At 44.9% G+C, this 22,770-nt stretch overlaps 1 protein-coding gene across 3 annotated transcripts in view; it reads right to left on the reverse strand.

The window, feature by feature from the left end:
- Positions 1–22,770, reverse strand: part of EXD1 (exonuclease 3'-5' domain containing 1) — a 555,213-nt gene that overhangs the window by 304,771 nt on the left and 227,672 nt on the right. For all 3 annotated transcript variants that reach the window (XM_069208820.1, XM_069208819.1, XM_069208821.1), the window contains one exon: positions 11,656–11,742. In XM_069208820.1, coding sequence (XP_069064921.1) covers positions 11,656–11,742 — 87 coding nt within the window. The remainder of the gene's footprint in view (positions 1–11,655; positions 11,743–22,770) is intronic.

The following is a 22,770-nucleotide window of genomic DNA, read 5'->3' on the forward strand; positions in this document are numbered from 1 at the left end:
GCAGTCCTGGAGTTGGAATTATGACCCAGGGCATAGAGGTGAAGAATTGAAGCACTGAGGTGCTTAAATCTTAAATAAAAGTCCTTGTCAACTCAGTATTGGAGGTGAGAAAAAAATGATTTCTCAATGCTTTTAAATCAGTGAAAATAAAAATGAAGTTACTTTATAATTACCTTTTCATTTTCTGTTTTTTTTTAACCCCCAAAGAGTTGCATTTACATACTGCACACAGTTTGCTCCCAGTGGCCAGTAGAATACTGTGCCAAATTTATAACTGAAAAACTGTAATTTTTTAAATAGGAGAAATTTAAAGTGCAGAAAAAAGTTCAACATTATGTTTTTTTTCCGCACTTTGAATATCTTCCATTTAAAACGAACGATTATATGCTTGTGTTATTCCTGTAACAGAGCCACATAGGCAAAAGGTATGTCCTGTGTCATAAATACATATGACAAAGGCGCTTGGTTACACATACACATATATCCCATTGATACAAACATATTCATAAATCTCCAAAGACCAAGCTCTCACTGACGCACATGGCAGCCCTGTCATACTGCCTCTAGTCAAACTATTTTGTTCAAACCATGGTATCTGGCTCTATGGGCATTAGGCTTAAAGTCGACCAAGCTGGGCGTGGGAGTATCTGGCAATAATGCACAAATTGTTTAGCCTTTGGTAGCTCACAGTGATATTCAGTGATTAGAAGTAGTTCTCGCCACAGAAAAGGTTGGGGACACCTGCTTCAGAGTGTCCAGAGCAGAGCCCTGCTAGACAAAAGAAAGGATGAAAAGGAGAACCGGACAACTGAGCGGGGTGGGGAGCAAGAGGATATAATTGACTTTCTGTACACCAAAATATTTTGCCAATGGCAGGCGTATAGCATTGTGGTGGATGGATGCCTGGCTGCCAAGATAACATCACAGAGTTCGGGAGGAAATTTGAAGGCTGTCAACTGTTGCTGCTCAATTTCTATGCAAGAAGGCGAATAGTTGGCAGATTCGGGTGCAGGACCCTCCTATGTTGCTGTGACAGAAGATCCTCCCAAAGGGGGCAGCCGGATCGCAGGATCAATTGCCATGCTCAACAGCTCAGGATACCAAACTCTCCATGCCCAGTCCAGAGCTACAAGGATGACTTTGGCCCGGTTGTTCTTGATCTTCTTGAGAACTCTGGGAAGTAGGGGTATGGGCAGAAAGGCGTACAGTATGGGAGGCCTGAACTCCACTCGAGAAGAAAAGTGTGGACAAGCGAGAGCCACCTCAGAAACTCCAGTGAGCAAAATTGCTGACACTACGCATTGGCAACAATGGCGCACAGATTTTACCAAGGCTCTCCCCACTGATGAAAGAGACCTTCCACCACCTACATGTGGAGATGCCACTCATGATCCCCGGTCATCTTCAACTGAGATTGTATGCCCTGGTGTTCAGAGAGCCTGCCATGTGATGAACCATCAGGGATACACCCTGACGTTTCAGCTATGTCCAGAGACGCAGAGCCTCTTGACAAAGGGTCCACGATCCCACCCTGCCCCGTTTGTTGAGGTATCACATGGCAGTGGTCTTGTTCATGAACACCTGCACTTCTCTTCCCCTGCTGGAGAGTAGAAAGACTTTCAATGCAGTCAGATAGCTTAGAGCTCCAACAGACTGAGAAAGAGCCCGGATTTCGCTAGAGAGCAGAGTCCTCTGATCTCTACCTCTCCCAGATGGCCACCCCATGCCAGGAGTTACACATCTTTCACTACTGTCAGATCTGGTTGGGGAGGGAGAGGGGTCTGCTGCTGACCCAATCGCGGCTCACAAGCCAACACTTTCCTGCTGAGATCTGGACCATGTCAGAGAGATTACCCTGAAGCTGTGCCCACTGGAAGTTTAGGTCCCACGGGAGAGCCCGAATACCCTAGTGGGCCATGAGTCACCATCAGGATGCTGGAGGCCAGGAGTCTAATCAGCCTCAGAGTCAGTCTCACCTAAATCCAGGACAGAGGCTGAAACATCAGTATCACAGCCTGAATATCTTGGACTTGGCCTTATGGAGGATAAGCCCGAAACTGTACTGTGTCCGTAACAGCACAGGTGAAGGAGAGCATCTGAGACTGAGTCAGCTGTGACTTCAGCACATTGATAGTGAACCCCAGCGAGTGCAAGAGATTCTCCATAATCTGGAGATGGGAGACGACAGCCTGGGGTGAGCCCTCCTTAAACAGCCAGTCGTCAAAATAGGGGGAGACTGGCACCCCCAATCTTTGCAGATGAGCTGCAACCATTGCCATCACCTAGGTGAACACAAGAGTGGTGCTGGTAAGGCCAGAGTGTAACACAGTGAACTGAAAGTGCTCGTGGCCTACCATGAACCGCAGGTAACATATCTGTGGTCTATGGGGATGTGAAAATATGCATCCTACAAGTCCAGTGCTACCATCCAGTCTCCCTGGGCTAACGCAAATAGGACTTGGGCAAGCATGAGTATCTTGAACTTCATCTTGTGGGAGAGACCGAGGGGCGCAGGTTTAGGATACGATGAAGCTCTCCATCCTTTCAGGCAACAGAAAGCAGCAGGAATAACCACCACGACCCACTACTGCCGTCAGCACCCTCACTATGGCCATCATGGCCAAGAGTCAATTATCGGCAGAGAAAAGAGATGACATTCCATCAGCCTGTCATATTTGGGTGGCATGGAGGGAGGGGCAGTCATAAAGGAGAGGGAGTACCCTCTACAGACAATCTACAAAATCCACCTGTCCGATGTTAAGGACTGCCAGTGGGGCAGGTGATGGGGATACCTGCTGACAACAGGGCGCAGGCAGAGACTAGAAAGCATGCACGGCATAGTGGCTGGGAGGGTAAAGGCACAGTTGCAAGCCCCTTCCGTGGCCACGAAAGAAGCAAAAGGCAAATTGTGGGTGATGAGCCATGAAAAGTCCAAGGACCTGCTGCTCCGGTGCCAAATCCGTCTGGTCTCTGAGGAGATGGGAGCCATCACAGGGCATGTCTATGAGCCATACCTGGAAAGCCAGTCGTCCTCAACCAAGCGTGGCGCCATAAGACAACCACTGATGAAACTGCTCTGCCTAGTGAGTAGGTGGTATCCAGTCCACATTGTATTGTGAACCTTTATCTGCGTATCTCCCATCTGCAACAGCCTGAAAGAGTACAGTCGGGGCCTCCTTCAGGACTGTTGGCACCACCAGCGCAACTACATCTCCCAGAGCATGAGACTAGCAGCCCAAAAGGCACACTGTGTTCATGTACTGCAGTGCCAGGCTGGTGGAAGTAATGAAAATGTCACTTACCCAGTGTACATCTGTTCGTGGCATCAGTCGCTGTAGATTCGCATGTTTTGCATAGCTCGCCATCTGGTGTTGGGCCGGAGTGTTACAAGTTGTTTTTCTTCGAAGAAGTCTTTCGAGTCACGGGACCGAGTGACTCCTCCTTTTGTCTCCATTGCGCATGGGCGTCGACTCCATCTTCGATTGTTTTTCCCCCGCAGAGGGTGAGGTAGGAGTTGAATTGTAGTAATAGTGCCCATGCAATGGAGTGACTAAGTATGTACTTATTTAAGGTTGAAATGATATATATATACAAATAGTTGAAGGTAACTTCCGAACTGCTACAGGCTCCCGGGGAGGCGGGTGGGCACATGCGAATCTACAGCGACTGATGCCACGAACAGATGTACACTGGGTAAGTGACATTTTCAGTTCGATGGCATCTGTCGCTGTAGATACGCATGTTTTGCATAGACTAGTAAGCAGTTATCTCCCCAAAAGCGGTGGCTCAGCCTGTAGGAGTGGAAGTAGTCTGAAACAATGTTCTTAATACGGCTTGACCTACTGTGGCTTGTTGTGCGGATAACACGTCTACACAGTAGTGCTTGGTGAATGTGTGAGGCGTAGACCATGTGGCTGCCTTACATATTTCTTGCATTGGGATGTTTCCTAGAAAGGCCATGGTAGCACCTTTCTTTCTGGTTGAGTGTGCCCTTGGTGTAATGGGCAGCTGTCGTTTAGCTTTAAGATAGCAGATTTGGATGCATTTAACTATCCATCTGGCTATACCTTGTTTTGATATTGGGTTTCCTGCATGAGGTTTTTGAAATGCAATAAATAGTTGTTTAGTCTTTCTGATGTTCTTTGTTCTGTCAATGTAATACATTAATGCTCTTTTGACATCTAATGTATGTAGTGCCCTCTCAGCTACGGTATCTGGCTGTGGAAAGAACACTGGAAGTTCCACTGTTTGATTTAGATGGAACGGTGAAATAACCTTTGGTAAAAATTTTTGGATTAGTCCTTAGGACGACCTTATTCTTGTGTAGTTGTATAAAAGGTTCTTGTATTGTAAACGCCTGAATCTCGCTTACTCTTCTTAGGGAAGTAATGGCGATGAGAAATGCAACCTTCCAGGTTAGGAACTGTATTTCGCAGGAGTGCATGGGTTCAAAAGGTGGACCCATAAGTCTAGTTAGGACAACATTTAGGTTCCATGAAGGAACAGGTGGTGTTCTTGGTGGTATAATTCTCTTAAGGCCCTCCATGAATGCTTTAATGACTGGCATCCTATATAGGGAAGTTGAATAGGTAGTCTGCAGGTATGCAGATATTGCTGCAAGGTGTATTTTAATGGAAGAGAAAGCCAGGTTAGATTTTTGTAAGGGAAGCAAGTAACCCACTACATGTTTTGGAGTCGTGTGTAATGGTTGGATTTGATTAATATGGCAGTAGCAAACAGACCTCTTCCATTTACTTGCATAGCAGTGCCTGGTGGATGGCCTTCTGGCTTGCTTTATGACTTCCATACATTCTTGGGTAAGTTGTAAGTGCCCGAATTCTAGGATTTCAGGAGCCAAATTGCTAGATTCAGCGATGCTGGATCTGCGTGTCTGATCTTTTGGTTGTGTTGGGTCAATAGATCTGGCCTGTTGGGCAATTTGATGAGGGGTACTACTGATAGGTCTAGCAGCGTTGTGTACCAGGGTTGCCTTGCCCAAGTTGGTGCTATTAATATGAGTTTGAGTTTGTTTTGACTGAGTTTGTTTACCAGATAAGGAAGGAGAGGGAGAGGAGGAAAAGCGTAAGCAAATATCCCTGACCAGTTCATCCATAGGGCATTGCCTTGGGACTGCTTGTGTGGGTATCTGGATGCGAAGTTTTGGCATTTTGCGTTCTCCTTCGTCGCAAACAAGTCTATTTGAGGTGTTCCCCAGCGTTTGAAATAGGTGTTCAGAATTTGGGGGTGAATTTCCCATTCGTGGACCTGTTGGTGATCTCGAGAGAGATTGTCTGCGAGTTGATTCTGAATCCCTGGTATAAATTGTGCTATTAGGCGAATTTGGTTGTGAATTGCCCAACGCCAATTTTTTTGTGCTAGCAGGCTTAACTGCGTGGAGTGTGTCCCCCCTTGTTTATTTAGATAATACATTGTCATGTTGTCTGTTTTGACGAGAATGTATTTGTGAACTATTATTGGTTGGAAAGCTTTTAGTGCTTGAAAAACTGCTAGCAGTTCTAGGTGATTTATATGCAGTTTTGTTTGATGTACGTTCCATTTTCCTTGTATGCTGTGTTGATCGAGGTGTGCTCCCCACCCTGTCATGGAAGCATCTGTTGTTATTACGTATTGTGGCACTGGGTCTTGGAAAGGCCGCCCTTTGTTTAAATTTATGTTGTTCCACCATAGAAGCGAGAGGTAAGTTTGGCGGTCTATTAACACCAGATCTAGAAGATGACCCTGTGCTTGTGACCACTGTGATGCTAGGCACTGTTGTAAGGGCCTCATGTGCAGTCTTGCGTTTGGGACAATGGCTATGCATGAAGACATCATGCCTAGGAGTTGTAATATCATCTTTGCTTGTATCTTTTGTGTTGGATACATGCGTTGTATGATGTTGAAATTTTGGATTCTTTGGGGACTTGGAGTGGCTACTCCTTTTGTTGAGTCTATTATGGCTCCTAGGTATTGTTGTACCTTGCACGGCAGAATGTTGGATTTCGTGAAGTTGACGGTGAATCCTAGTTTGAAGAGGGTTTGTATGATCTGATTTGTGTGGTTTGAGCACTCTTAACGAATGGGCCTTGATTAGCCAGTCGTCTAGATATGGGAACACATGTATTTGCTGCCTTCTGATGTGTGCAGCGACTACTGCTAGACATTTGGTAAAGACTCTTGGTGCGGTTGTTAGTCCGAAAGGCAATACCTTGAATTGGTAATGTATTCCTTTGAATACAAACCTTAGGTATTTCCTGTGCGATGGGTGTATTGGTATATGGAAATACGCGTCTTTGAGGTCTAAAGTTGTCATGTAGTCGTGTAGTTTTAGCAATGGTAACACTTCTTGTAGTGTGACCATGTGAAAGTGGTCTGATTTGATTAATGTGTTTACTATTCTGAGGTCTAGGATTGGTCTCAGCGTTTTGTCCTTCTTTGGTATCAGAAAGTACAGTGAGTAAACTCCTGTGTTTATTTGTGTGTTTGGTACTAATTCGATTGCATTCTTCTGCAATAGTGCCTGCACTTCTATCTCCAGGAGATTGGAATGATGTTTTGTCAAATTTTGTGCTTTTGGTGGTATGTTTGGAGGGAACTGTAGAAATTCTATGCAATAACCATGTTGGATAATTGCTAGAACCCAAGTGTCTGTAGTGATTTCCTCCCATGCTTTGTAATAATGACCTATTCTTCCCCCCACTGGTGTTGTGTGGAGGGGGTGAGTGACATGTGAGTCACTGCTTAGTAGTAGGGGTTTTGGGGCTTTGAAATTTTCCCCTATTCCTAGGGAATTGCCCTCCTCTATATTGTCCCCGAAAACCTCCTCTGTACTGTCCCTGGTAACTGGACGGTGTTGCCTGTGAGGTGCTGGCTTGTGTGCCCTGACCCCAAAACCCCCCTCTAAAGGGTGTTTTACGGAATGTGCTGTAATTCCCTCTGCTCTGCGGGGAGTAGAGTGCGCCCATGGCTTTAGCAGTGTCCGTGTCCTTTTTGAGTTTCTCAATCGCTGTGTCCACTTCTGGACCGAACAGTTCTTTTTCGTTAAAAGGCATATTGAGAACTGCTTGCTGAATCTCTGGTTTAAATCCAGACGTTCGTAGCCATGCATGCCTTCTGATAGTTACAGATGTATTAATTGTCCGTGCAGCTGTATCTGCAGCGTCCATAGAGGAGCGTATTTGGTTGTTTGAAATGTTCTGTCCCTCCTCAACCACTTGTTTTGCCCGCTTTTGTAGGTCCTTGGGCAGATGTTCAATGAGATGTTGCATCTCATCCCAATGGGCTCTGTCATATCGCGCAAGTAGTGCCTGAGAGTTAGCGATGCGCCACTGGTTTGCAGCTTGTGCTGCGACTCTCTTACCAGCTGCATCGAACTTGCGGCTTTCTTTATCTGGGGGTGGTGCATCTCCAGATGTGTGGGAGTTGGCCCTTTTCCTAGCTGCTCCTACAACGACAGAGTCTGGTGGCAGCTGTGTAGTGATGAAAACCGGGTCTGTAGGAGGCGCCTTATACTTTTTTTCCACTCTTGGTGTGATTGCCCTACTTTTGACCGGCTCCTTAAAGATTTCTTTTGCGTGCCGGAGCATACCAGGGAGCATAGGCAGGCTTTGGTATGAGCTGTGGGTGGAGGAGAGGGTGTTGAATAAAAAGTCATCCTCGACCTGTTCTGAGTGGAGGCTTACATTGTGAAATTGTGCTGCTCTAGCCACCACTTGAGAATACACAGTGCTGTCCTCTGGTGGAGATGGCTTCGTAGGGTATGCCTCCGGGCTGTTATCTGACACTGGGGCGTCGTATAAGTCCCATGCGTCCTAATCTTGGTCACCCTGGCTCATGGTGGTGTGAGCTGGGGAATGTGATGGAGTTTGTGCTGGTGAGACATTAATTACAGGTGGAGGAGAGGGTGGTGGAGTAACCTTTTTCACCACCTTTGTTTGTGGTGTTTGTTCAGTTTGGAACTCCAATCTTCTCTTTCTTCTAATAGGGGGAAGGGTGCTTATTTTTCCTGTCCCCTCCTGTATGAAAATACGCTTTTGCGTATGGTCTACGTCAGTTGATTGTAGCTCTTCCTCAAACCTATGCTTTCCCATTCGGGATGTTAGTGATTGCTCTTCTGTATAAGAGCCTGAAACTGGGTCGGTTGCAGTCTGTTTTGGCACCGAAACCCTGTCTGCATCTTTTTTCGTTTCCGAGGTGACTTTTTTCTTTTTCAGGGCCGAAACCTCTCGGCGTCGATCTTCGTCGGTGCCGCTGCCTCGGCGTCGAGCCGGGTCTACACCGGTATCTCGGTGTCGATGCTTGTCTCCAGCACTTTCTCGGTCCCGAGAAGGCTGCGTGCCGGTGTCTCGACCGGAGTCGGACGATCTCGGCAAGGTTTGGGCCTTTTTCGGTGCCGACGGTCGGTCACCGAATTTATGGGTCGAGCCATGGCCTGGTGGCAGTGGCGTCCCCTGGGCCTTGTAAATCTTCTTCTGAGTGTTTTTCGACATCTTACTCACGGTTTGTGTATCGTCGAATCCTTCGGAGTCCGATTCGTGGATCGAAAAGGTTCCTTCCTCTTCTTGTTCCTCGAACTCTCAGTGGGCTGTCGGCGCGGACGCCATCTGAAGTCTTCTGGCTCGACGGTCTCGGAGTGTTTTTCGGGACCGGAACGCACGACAGGCCTCGCAGGTGTCTTCACTGTGCTCAGGTGACAGGCACAGGTTACAGACCAAGTGTTGGTCTGTATAGGGGTATTTATTGTGGCATTTGGGACAGAAGCGGAACGGGGTCCGTTCCATCGGCGTTCTTCTGCACGCGGTCGGGCCGACCAGGCCCCGACGGGGGATCGAAAAACTACCCCGAATGGCACCGGAGCTCTTCGATCTTTTGACGCGGTGTTGAATCTAACTACGCCGATCCCGAACGCAACAAAACCGACGAAAATCTTCCGAAATTAGCTATCTTTCCGTTCCGAAACTCGGAGCGACAGGAACACGTCCGAACCCGATGGCGGAAAAAAAACAATCGAAGATGGAGTCGACGCCCATGCGCAATGGAGACAAAAGGAGGAGTCACTCGGTCCCGTGACTCGAAAGACTTCTTAGAAGAAAAACAACTTGTAACACTCCGGCCCAACACCAGATGGCGAGCTATGCAAAACATGCGTATCTACAGCGACAGATGCCATCGAACACATTGTACGTAAGGTGTCCAGCCTCTTGGACTCCCTATCTGGTGGACTGCTAGGAGGTGTGCCAGGATTTACGTGGGAAGTAGAGGTTTGGACCACCAGGCTCCCTGAAGTAGGGTGTTGGGTGAAGATGCTTGGGTTCCCTGGAGCAGAGCTGTGGTGGTGAGCAACTGTCTGGTTCACAGGAGCCCCTGTGCTGGGCTTGGGCCCTGGTCCTAGGCAGGACATCCAAACGGCCTTGTTGAATTACAGCAGTGGTTCTGAGGGTGACACTCACATTAGTTTTGACTTCCACTGGGGGCAACTGAGAGTCGAGGACATCAGCTGAGCTACTCTCCTCATCATCACTGCCAAGGACGCTCTCTCCTCCATAGCCATGTTAGAGGGAGAAAGCAAGTCAGTATCTGGAGAAGTATCTAGTCCACTGGCCTCACCCAGTTCCTCACACCAATCAAAGGTCTCATTAGGCTGCTATGCTTCAGGGCCCAGCGACCCCTCCCATTCCTCCCAGAGTCCTAGCCCATAGTAATAGGACTCATGCTCCGACCTGGAAGGCACGGCTCCAGCTGGAGTTTCAATCGGCATCAGTTGACATAATTCCAGCTCTGTATCGTAGTCAAAGAACACAATAAGGGCAGTGCCAGAAGCATCGACACAGGGACTGGCACAGGGGAAGGTTGCACGATCTGCATCAGTTTGATCCAAGAAAGGATCCTAGGGGGCCCCACAGACACCAAGGCTAGAGCCACCGGCACAGAACCAGAAGGGGCCCCTTCTGAACCTTTGGGCCCTTAAGGTGTGCCAAAAGAAACAGGCCACCCAAATATGAGGTGAATGGTCTCACAGAACTCCAAGTTGGCCGGGGGTCGCTCCAGCTCCCTGAAACTCGGGGAAGCGCAGAGATTGGCCTAGGCACTGGCTTCATTGCAGAGCCTGGCCTCAATGAGTGATGCTCGCTCATCGCATCGATACAGGCAAGCTGAAGTCGAAGACCTCTTCGACAATGACTTTTTTTTTGTGGAGGTGGGACTTAGCAGAATGACTGGACTTCAAGTGCGATGAAAATCTAGGGTTTCCGCGGCTGCTCTCTCAACCGGGATCTGGATTGCTGTGACGTCGCACAATGGGCTGCCAGGAATTTGACAGATTTCTCCCTCAGGGCCTTTAGGTTCATGGCATGGCAATTGCAGCAGGCCTTGAGAAGTCTTGGAGGATGAGTGGTTGCAAGGACAGTGGGGTGTGGTATATTCTATGCAAAAAATTAACATGTATCAGCCTCAGTTTGTGACTGGGTAAAAGGGCACCATTCATGGAGCAGTAGAACCTCAACTGCTCCTCAGTATATGGTGCTTCTAGGTTTGCAGACCATTCCAGTCTCATGCTGGGAACATACACAAGAGGTTCATGCTGAAAAGCGGAGTATAGTTGGGATACTAAGTGTCTGGAGGATGGAGTGTCTATTACCGGTTGCCAGTGGTGCAAATACAAGGGGTAAATTTACTTACACGATTGAGTCTATAATATTGGAACCATGTTGAGGGGGACGTAGTGCGGATTTCTCATATGTAGGCAATAGAGATAAAGTGATACATAGGGTAAAGATTCCCCAGTGATACGGAGCTCAATCACATTAGACCTGCATGTGAGGTGTAATCTGGGATTCAGTGCTAGTGGGATTCCTGGTGCACACAGCTCGTTGGCGCAATCTCTATGCCAGAGTCTGTACTAAGCCCAGTTAGTGCACTAGACTATGTTCATTTCACCTCTGGGGCGTGTAGCAGGCTTAGAAGGTACACTGTTGAGAGGGAATGGATTGGCTATGTTCATTTCAGATGCGACGTGGTTGAAATGGTGGAGGATGGTACCAGAAATGCACCTAGTGGCCCTGAGCATACAGATAGTACAGTTTGTAATCGAGGGATAAAAAGCTGAGGCATGGTGGAAATTAGGGTGTGTGGAGCGATCAGTACAATCATTTCACTGCCCAAAGTATGGAAATTTACAAACAGGTTAAAGCACTTCTAAATAAACACTGCTTTTCAGACGATTTTCTGACATGCTAAAATGACTAGGATTCCAAACCTGACCAATGGGAGTAAGTCAAGCACGTTAGTGAATGTTTTATTCCTGCAGGCATGAAAAACGGTCTCAAAAACTGCTGTTGTCAAGGGTTTATAAATAAGTTCCCAAGCAAGGTCCAAGATAAAAAAATATTTTGCCAACCTCACTTTTGAAATCCGATACTGTGATACTACAGATGAGGGGCATAAGAGTTTCTGATACATGAAAGGCTTGAGTAATTAAAAGCTTAAGGAGTGTGGGTGAAATAATTGGAAATAAGTGTAAGTTGACCCCTCCTCATCTGCCGACAAAAAAAATGGTTTGTGCACTAACTTTCCGAGCTCTCAGGAATAACCACTGGGACAGCTTCCGTATTAGTAACACTGCATTTCAAACAAATTCATACAACTAAACCAGAGACTTACCTGAAGCCAGCATAGTTTCCCATGACGACAAACATTCAGACCCTCAGCATCTACTCCTATAACATTCTGACTCTTAAGGTGTCGGATCTAATGAGAAAAAGCAGTAAAATAAGTCAAAACCTTTCATTGTAGAATACTAATTATACTCTTAAGATCTTTTAACACCTTCAGATTAAAAACAATAACCGACAGAAAAGTACAGTGTCCTCCACATGGCAAGCTAAGATAGTCTTTCAACAAACACATCCAGGCCATTGGGGGAAGGAACTGGACTGAATGAGCCACATACTCATAAAACAGTCCAGCCCTATTCTTTTCAAAATCTACACATTGGTAACTCAACTGATAGGTCTCACTCTCAAATTATCACCAGCTGCAAAGGACAGGATAAAATGTGCCTATTCGCTTGAACAAAAGGAATTGAGACATCACAATTAAAATGTAAGGTACAATTGAAACTTACCCTTTAATTTCTTTTTTCGAATAAATTGAAAACTGCCTAACATGAAAACCAATAGAAGTTAAAACAGACAGACGCTCCAGAAAATCAGGTTATGTTCACCGTTTCACAAGACTTCAGAAAAAAAAGAATTGTCTGAGAAAAAAAACATTGCTCACCATTTAATGGGTTTGAAAATCACAGGTGGTGGGTAGAATTTTTAAACCCAATTTCCAATGCTAAAAGTAAAATTGAGAGTAGCAGGATGCAACTTGCTATCTGCAAAAAACGCATAAGATTATAAAAAGGGTCGCTTGATGGCTTTTGTAAAATTTAAATATGTGCTTCCTCCATTTAGCCCTTACTTCCCGAACCTGACTTCTACTTTGATTCCTTAGGCCATTTTCTCACCATTCAGACAAAAACTGCTTTGGGTCAGCCAAATTTGGTAAACAATTATCTGCTTTGGGTCAGCCAAATTTGGAAAACAATTAACCTTTTATGGTTTTGGTCAAAGAAGATGAACTCATGACTGACCTCTTTAACAACTCCTTCCACTCTGGCGTCAAATAACAATGGTTCCAGTACACAGATGTTCTACACCACAAAAACGGGTGTGGAGCACAGAAGAAGACCATATGGCTGTGCTTTTTGTAATCCAAACATTGGTTTTTCCCTGCTAGAACAGTCTGCTGGGGTTGAATGTGCATTAGATAGTCATGAATGAACTAGCGGTGAGGCAACAGGAACCACTTTTTTGAGTCGAACCCCCACAAAGATTGAAACTGCAGTTAAAGAATCAGCTTCCGCCAGAGATGGAGGCACGAGACAAACAAGGTGTGGCGCACAATACAAAAATGGCTAAGGTTAAAGACTTGACTGATGAGAGTGCTTTGGACTGCAAGATGACATTAAATGATGCCAGGGTGCTGTAGCAATAGGGTCCTCTGTCCAGAGATTTGTGTAACCAGAATCGGCTCATGAAAGATGCTGGGATGGCCAGTAGGAAAAGGTGGAAAGTAAGATTGTAGGAAGAAGGTATCTCTTGTTGGGACTACATAGATCCTGAAGGGGGGTTGGGCTTCAGTATCACAGCAGCATTTTAACCATGGTGGTGGAGACACATTCAAAGAAGTACCGGCGGGACTCCGACAAGAGGGGAGGGGGTGGGTTTCAGATGGATGTATGGAGGTGCGTGGTGAGGGATGTAGTAAGGAGGTGAACAAAGAGGTGGCAACCATGGATATACCGAAGGAAGAAACTGAGTTGATAGGAGCCCTGAATACAATGATCAAGAAACTGGAGGGGGATAAAAAGTCATTGGTCACCGTGGAATCCTAATAGGGTAATAAACAATAGAGTGATATGATTTCCTCCATGGAGTAAAAGTACCAGCAGTGAATGGACGTCGTGTTGTGGTCAACTCAAAGACTGAAATTGTGGTGATGTTCAGACAGAATACAATACCTAGAGACTGAATTACAGGAACTTTCCAGTCCCATTACTTGCATCACTACCCCACAATTTAGTTATTTGCAGCTAAGAGGGGAAAAGGGGGAGGATGGGCCATTGTAGGACAGGAAGTCCTGATTCAATAATGACTTATCAGTCCCATGGCAAAATACTGCCTACATCTCACATGGAGATTGGCCAGACCCATGAGAGAACGGACGGGGAGTGGGGGGGGAGGCGGCGGAAGGGTAATGAGGGAATTAAATGAGGGAGTTATAGGAGGAAGAGGTAGGAGATATCAGCTACTCATGGGTATGAAGAGTGACCTTGCTTGAGAGATTAGGGAGACAAGGTAAGAGGGTGCAATCTGAGTAATTTCTACCTCTTGAAACAACTCTCAATAACATATTTAAACCAAAGAAGGGTTGGCCAGGCTAAGAAAGAGATAAGAGATTATGGGGGTCATTCTGACTTTGGCGGGCGGCAGAGGCCGCCCGCCAAAGTCCCGCCGTCAGAATACCGCTGCGCAGTCAAAAGACCGCCGCGGTAATTCTGAGTTTCCCGCTGGGCTGGCGGGCGACCGCCAGAAGGCCGCCCGCCAGCCCAGTGGGAAACCCCCTTCCATGAGGATGCCGGCTCCGAATGGAGCCGGCGGAGTGGAAGGGGTGTGACGGGTGCAGTTGCACCCATCGCGATTTTCAGTGTCTGCTTGGCAGACACTGAAAATCTTGGTGGGACCCTGTTAGGGGGCCCCACGACACCCGTTACCGCCAGCCAGGTTCTGGCGGTCAAAACCGCCAGAACCAGGCTGGCGGTAAGGGGGTCGGAATCCCCATGGCGGCGCTGCCTGCAGCGCCGCCATGGAGGATTCCCTAGGGCAACGGGAAACCGGCGGGACACTGCTGGTTTTCCGTTTCTGACCGCCGCGGTCAGAATGCCCATGAAGCACCGCCAGCCTGTTGGCGGTGCTTCCTCCGTCCCCGGCCCTGGCGGTCCATGACCGCCAGGGTCAGAATGACCCCCTATGTTTACATAGTGGGATGGTTACAATAGCTCGGTTTACATACCTCGTTGCTACTTGTAAAATGTAATTAGAAAGTATTCAAATCTAAAATTCCTTCTGAAGTAACAGATCATTAAGATGTCATACCTGCTCTTTCTGCCTCACAAGGTATGTGTGATGCTGAATCTTCCTTCAGAACATCAATCTTACACTATTCAGTCCTTACTTTTCTGAGTATTTAACTTTATGCATAAAGTCTCATTTAACATTTTACAGGACCATTCCTTTGATGAAGTGCTGTTTATCAACTTCTTTTGCTCACTCTTCCCTGTTGATCTGTTAACGTTTGCCTGGAGGCTGAAATGTACTTATTTTGCTCCCTCTTCCCTGCTTATCTGTTAAGGTTTGCCTGGAGGCTTACATTTACTATGTCCCATTCTCATACAAATAAACAAACAAAACAGGACTTGCTTCCCCAGTACTGTTTTAGGAAACTGTATTTTTGTGCAGCAAGCCTAGCACTAATTACTGTTACACTTGTCAAAGGGGGAGATAATATTCTATTCTTCCATATCTTTTATGAAAACATAGACCTGTAATACTTCTCTCCAAAAAGCTTTTATGCCTCATGTCCAATTAACTCTTTGCATTAATTGACCATAAGATATTACCATCTTTAATCCCACTTCAGAGATCCCATCCATGGAAACTGCATCCTCTCAGGTGTACAAGTTTACCACCTCAGTACATCACAATCACCTGGCCCCAATACATTTGTCCTCTGTGCCATTTGACATCATCAAATACCCTACAATGCACACGAAACTCCACACCCAAAGCTTTTCCAACCCCTCTCTACCTAATTCACAGATTACTGTGTTCCTCCAGGAACGATGGCTTTGTACACAATTTTCACAGGTGACATCCCCTCTTAAGGCTTGCACTCGTCTTATGCAGACCAGGCAGAAATCTTTTTTACCACATTTCTTCCCTCACCTTCAATCTTAATTTTTTTTTTTTTTTTTCAACCTTCCCTTATAACTGGAAGGACTTCAGTTCTTCATGTGGAAACACTCTAAGAAGAAATTATCGTGATTTCAACTTCACAGAACCATGTGCCAGTCCCGACCCTATTTGTTTCCTGTCTGACACTATCACAACCATTGGCCTCTCAAAACATTGACTGTCACTATTGGCCTACACTATACAATTTTATCCCCACTATAAACTGGCAGTTAAAATGCCAGGTGCTTAACAAACGCAAAATCAGCACCGATCTCGTCCTCTACACAAAGTCTTTCAATGGTGCACAGGCCCATCCTGATTGGCTTACCTCATTATTTATTATCTCTTCAAAACAATTACCTATATTCACCAAACAAGCCTTCTGTACCCTGCCTGTACAATTGGTTTTATCTCCCTTTATAGGCAACAGACTGGTAGCTATCAGACCACAATGCCCTCCATAACCAGGAGACCATGGTATTTGTCCCACAGAGTTATAATCCATCTCTGAACTAGTATTATCAGTTAGACAAACCAGTACCTGTCTATAGGGACCCCACTACTAGCAAGCACATTAGTCACAACAGCATGTGCAGATATTTGAGCTAATGTTTGGACCATTTAAACAGAATTAGCGTAATCCAACAATTCCTGAAGCTATTCCTTCTAAAGCACACCCAAAGATGACTTGACAGCAGAAGAGATATCAGCTGGTACAGAGTCTGTGCTCTGTATAGAGTCAGCAATATCCAACTTCATTACTTTCCCTTGGATATAGATTTGTACAGACCAAAGTATGTTTTGGCCATCAAAACTAACAGACATTTGGACTATCCTGTGAAGTCTGCTATGGCAGAGCCACAGCTGGGGAGCCATCTTGGGAGGACAAAGAGTTGGAGACTGTCCATTTATTACAACATTAAGACCCAAAAGGAACTGGCAAAACAATCTAATCCCACAACCAGCAAGCTTCAACTCCACCTGCACACGAAGCACTGTATTTTGCCTGTGATGATTAGGCCTCAACATAATTGCAAAGCCTCAGCTTCTCACACTCCGAGACATTGGTCTCCTTTGGACTCGTTTTTCCAACTGCCCCAGGCTGCGAGTGCTCATAGCACTCCCAGGGATTGTCTGAAAGGCAGATAACCCAGTGAGTTGACATCCAATGGGGGCCGAAGCCAAACAGTAAAAGCAAGTGGTGTCCTACACCTTACAACAGCCCCAGTGCCTAAAGGGTTGCACAGTTCTGCATGCAAATAGAGGCAGAGAGCAGTCAAAACCTTCAAAGCAGGAAGCACCAAAACCCTTGAGCCAGGAGTAATAAAAACAAGGTCCAAAGCAGAAGTTGGGCTGTTCTTCAAGCGGTGGACACTGCAGCTTTTCAGCAGCCACCTTTCTTCCCTAAACATGTGCCTTACTTATGACATAAAAATGAATGGAAGAATTCTGATTGATTTATCTTTGGACCCAGTTCCATGGCCACAAGTTTCAACAACATTTGGAAGCAATGGGAGATGGCTATACATGAAAAAGGGAGGCCTGAACTCCGGTCTGATTAGTAAGCGCATCCATGGGTGATTTGTCTAAACTCTGGGAAGCAGAGGAAGACTATCCTGATACTAAAGCAGAACATAGCTGCTAATAAAAAGGATGAATCAGTGTTCCATTTACTCAGTAACAAGGGAAAGTTAATAAAACCTCTTTCCAGTTCTCCAATTCTTCAGTCTCTGGCTTTTGGAAGATTATAATCTTGTTTGTGAAAAGACAATTAGGAGTCAAGGCAGTCTAGTTATGTCCTCAAAGCTATCCCTCTGATGAGCATGTCACTATGTTTAAGTCATAGCTAATCATGAAAAGATATGCTTCACTTAAACCAGCTCAGTGGCAAACTCCATCTTTGAATGGAAGTAACTGCAGGACTTCACCACTATTACTCAAATCTTGGAGTTCCATGCTGCCAAGACAAAAACATGCAGTGATTTGGAGGTGAAGCAGTGAGAATTAGTCAGCCACAGCCGCCCAAAGTTTTCTCATCCTAATTTAAGAGAGACAATGTACAGGGTGTGGTATACTTCCCTTTAATATATGTCAGAAGATGCAAGGATAGTGTGCCCGCTAGTAGGCAGCTGTGATGTAAGCAGCTTAGTGTGTCATCAGGTCTTGCCCAACCAAGACTTCCTCGCCACTATCAAAGAATGAGTGCTTGAAAACTGCCAGAAACTGAATCCTAACATGACTTAATTTCTATTTATCACCAACAACAGCATTCAAGGAACAGTACAAGAGTGACTGTTAAAGATGAATTTGTAAAGTTTTTCTAAAAAAAAATAAAAAATAAAAAAAGTTGTCAGAGTCGGGTGGTCTATAGTAAAATCAGGCAGAGCCTGTACGCCAGTGTGCGGGACGGACATATGGTCTGCCGGACTGGTTTTTACTATTGATAGCCCCGATATTAAAACAAACATTGCTTGCAGCAAGCTCAAATCCATGCAGTTTTCTATACCTTAAAAAAACACTTATAGGGCACGTCTTTGCTAGTTTAGAACTGCCGCAATTTGCAAACCTGGGCTACTTTTTTAGCTATCTAATTCACTAATTGGGGGCCACTTATATTTCGGTGCCCAGGTCTATTTTCTGTCCCAGTCCTTCCTTGGTTGTCAACTGGGTAAGACCTGGGTTTCCACACTGATTCAAACATCAGTTTCAAAGCGCACAACATTGCAAACCAAACAGTTCTTAGCTAGGTTAAGCACTCCCTTCCGAAAAATGACTTTTGAACAGTGGTTCATATCCCAGACCTATCCTAGCTCGACAGCTTGGATCATCTACATAGCTATCTACACAAACACCACATGCATTTTGCAACCAAAATCAAGACCATGGGCAGAACTCGAACAACATCTTCAGATTTGAAATGGGAAACTGAAAGAAGGAAAGGACAATAAACTAAGTCATGTCCTGATACTTTCTCAGAATCAGTAACCGCACCTTCTCTCGAGCACGCTAATTCACTTCACTACTTCTGTAATGAGTTGAAAAGTAATCCCTTCACACATCTCATCACTTCAAAGACTTCACCACCACTTTCTTTGGAACTCACCCCCTCCTTTCTTCCCCTTTCTATAATTTCTGCTCACCTATGCCACTCCAGGGCTAGTAAGTACCAGTACCTCCTCATCCATCCCAACCACCTATTCTGGTACCCATTTGTAACATACATTTCCCTGTAGGGATATCCTATACTTCAATGCTTGGTTCTTGCATTATTAATCCAATACATTAATACAGAGAAACCACCAGTATTGAGGGACAATTGACAGTACAACTGAGAATGTTCTGATATTTAAATTGCACAACTTAGAGCAAGCTTATTTATAGTTAGGCTGCAGAGGCACCTTGTCACAAGATGTTTTGGTCAGGAAAGCATCCTGAGGTAAGCCATGTTATGATGCTCCATGAACACTTCACAGAAATGCCACCACCATGTAAAGGAGAACCTCCTGTGCCATCCTCCAGTCAGACTCATTGTTGAATGTCAAATTATCTGTATGGGTGCAAATTACAAAGTTTCTTACCTCTTCTAAGGTTCTAAACTCATGACAAATCCTGGAATACCTGAGCAGCACAAAAACAAAATACATTCAGAGACATTCCAATAAAATACCCAAGTTGTGTGCCATAATATATGTGGTGTGGAAATGTGTTATTGTGTGCATGTGGATGAAAATGCTGTTCTCTGTGAGAACGATTCCTAACTGTGCGTATATCTCTTTAACAGCTCCTTAAAAAACAGCACCTACAGAGTTAAAAACAGAAAGGCTTGAGAAGCTACTTGTTTTTTTGGCGAGGATACTCAGAACTCGCAGACTATGTTGCTGCTTTCTAAATACTTCCAATATTCTGGACTAGAGACTTTCCTAGAGTGACAAGATTTGAACTACTCATCATCACATGTGCATCTGCAACTCTGGCATGCCTGGTTTACATTGGTAACTCATTGTATGCAGCAAGTTTCCAGCTGAGAAAACAAATTGTTTAGTGCAGATTTACCTGATCTAGCCTTTGTGGATTAGGATTAGTCTGCAATCCTCAAATATTTCAAAGAATTTCCGCTTCTGGTGACTAAACAGCTGCCAATTTGTATTGGGGACAATGGTTGTACATTGCTGTGTCACTATCCAATTAGCAGAAATTTTGAAGAGCAAGTTCAGAAGCCTCTCCATTTAAGTATACAGCGATTATTTTGGATTTGGATTATTGGTTTTAAACTGGTTATGCTCTATAAAGTGGCAGACTAATTTACATTTTAGCAAATGATGGCACACAGTTTCAAGCATATTGACGAAAATGCATAACTTGACTCACAGCTTTCTTAAGGAGTTAAGTTCATGGGAGGATCTGCCTTGTGGTCACTAAGTGCAAAAAGAACACTTGATGGACGGAATGCAGAACCCATCAAACAGTCACCCCCAGTCATAGATCTGGGTTTAATCCATCAGTTTTTTTTTTGCTCAACATGCCATTCTGTTTGGACCCAGCCATATGCAAATCAGCCTTGACCCTGTTCCACATGGGAACCGTCCAGCCCGAACTGCCAACTTGGCTGATGAAGAGTGATACCATGAAACCGGTCCCAGATGCCTGTTTCCGGTCCAGGGAGGACCTGGCCTGGCAGTTTGAGCTGGACTGTTCCCATGAGGAACAGGGTCAAGACTGATTTGCATATGGCTGGGTTCTAACTGGGGTGGCATAGTGAGCAAAAGAACGATGGATTAAACCCAGATCTGTGGGTTGGGGTGAGTGTTTGCATTGTTAAACACTCCATCCATCATCCTTTTGTGTTGTAAAAATTGTGGTCACTAAGGACATTCAGTTTGTATGATAAACTGCTTTCTCAACATTATCTTTAAGTGCAGACATCTGTTCTTTAGGTACAACACATAAAAGTATACTGCCTTTATGGTATTTGTGCCACCTGTGCTCAGACTTTTGTCCACGTTATTTAATGCACTGTGCACATTAAAATAAAGTGTCAATTGGCAAGGTTGGCATAATTCTTCAGAACTAGAATGAGATGGTGTGGTGAACAAAATAAGCGATCTGCATTCTGAAGCACGTGTGAATTATTGCTGGATTCTGCAGTATCATGCCTTTTTCTTGGGAAGCCTTATGCGACGAAAACAACAAAACTGGAAATTGTCAATACTGAGTAAAAGAATAACAAAGTCCAAGTAGGTAATACTGTAAAGAAACAAACCAATCCAACACAATACATATTAAGTGTATTGATAAAGACAATCAATGATATAAAGGATCAGACTAAGAATTATTGCACCACTAATTGTCTATTTTTATAGTATAAAATTAACATATCAGTATATAGAATACAGATTAAAATATGTACATATGTTTTTAAGTGCTTAACGCAGACTGTGAATACACAGTGCTTGAGACAATAGTCTAGACCGCACAACCTAGTGATCACAGAAAAAACAAAAAACGGCAAAAAGAGTAATACATAAGTTATCTCTAGGATACAGAGTAGCTGTCGGCAGAAAATGTCCAATATTGACTCTTTGCCTCCAGTAACCAGACTCAAACATTAATTAACTATTTGACACTTGGAAACTCAGATCTGTACTCTACAGATACATTATGGGTCTGACCTTGGTAGATGGGATTACTCCATCACAAACGTGACGGATATCCCGCCCGCCTTATTACAAATTCCATTATAAGCTATGGAAGTTGTAAAACGGAGGGCAGGATATCTGTCACGTTTGTAACGGAGTAACCCTTTCGCCAAGTTCCTAATCAGGCCCTATGTGTTACTCTTTATCAATACACTTTGTAGGTATTGTATTGGACTGATATTAAGTTCCTTAAAAACATTCATTACCTTAATGGACTCTGTACTCCCTTTGTGGGGGGCAGGGATTAGGTGGGTGAGGTTTTTTTCTGACTCGTTACACTCTACTGGTGTTCTGCTGCACAATTGGAACTGTCAAGATATTTTTGAGGTACCAGATATTTTCCCTTTCCTTACCAAGGCTACAAAAAGTCTGGGGTGACAAAAAACTAGTGTCTTGTTCCTTTGAGGGTGCCTGTGACAGCACTTTGAAGTGTAAGTGAAGCAGGGAACAGTTGGCCTCCTTGCCAACACCTAGTGGGTTATTCTAACTTTGGAGGAGGTGTTAATCCGTCCCAAAAGTGACGGAAAAGTGACGGATTTACCACCAGCCGTATTACGAGTCCATTATATCCTATGGAACTCGTAATACGGCTGGTGGTATATCCGTCACTTTACCGTCACTTTTGGGACGGATTAACACTCCTCCAAAGTTAGAATAACCCCCCTAGTCCCCTTTTGTCTCACTGCCTAGTGGGAATACACAAAAAAGCCCAACAGCTAAGCTATTCACAGTAATGTGATGTAGGACACTGGCAGCAGGCACCAAAGGATAAGGACAAGAAAATGCCAACTTTCTAAAATTAAAAAACGATGATGGTTGGAATGCAGAGCAAATCAAACATTCACCCCCAGTCACAGATCTGGGTTTAATCCATAATTTTCTTTGCTTGCCATGTCATTCCAGTTTGGACCCAGGCATATGCAAATCAGTCTTGGCCTTGTTCCCAAAAAACACGATGGATTAAACCCAGATCTTTGTGACCAGATGTGAAGGTTTGCATTGTTCAGCATTCCGTCCATCATCTGTTTTTTTTGCATTTGTCACCCCAAGTGGGAAGGGTATGCCCAGACGTGGGTCACATGCTCACTGCACCACTGGATTCAAGCTAGCATAGCTGATGAAGGGTGATACCCTGAAACCGGTCCTAGGATGCTTGTTTCTGGTCCAGGGAGGACCTGGCTTGGCAGTTCGGGCTGGACTGTTCAAATGAGGAACAGGATCAGGACCGATTTGCATATGGCTGGGTCCAAACTGGAGTGGTGTGGTGAGCAAAAAAACAATGGATTAAACCCAGATCTTTGTGAATGGGAGTGAATGTTTGCGTTGTTCAGCATTCCGTCCATCATCTGTTCTTTTTACTTTCTAAAAGTGGCATTTTCAGAACTGTGACTTAAAATCTGACTTAACCAGCAAAATAGGATTTTAAATCACAATTGATTTGTATCCAAACATTTCTACCTGCTCTTAGAGGGTAGTACTTTTAATTATGATAAGAAAACCTAATGTTATTCGATGGGAGA

Source organism: Pleurodeles waltl, chromosome 9, assembly GCF_031143425.1.
Source record: "Pleurodeles waltl isolate 20211129_DDA chromosome 9, aPleWal1.hap1.20221129, whole genome shotgun sequence".
Taxonomy (NCBI): Eukaryota; Metazoa; Chordata; class Amphibia; order Caudata; family Salamandridae; genus Pleurodeles; species Pleurodeles waltl.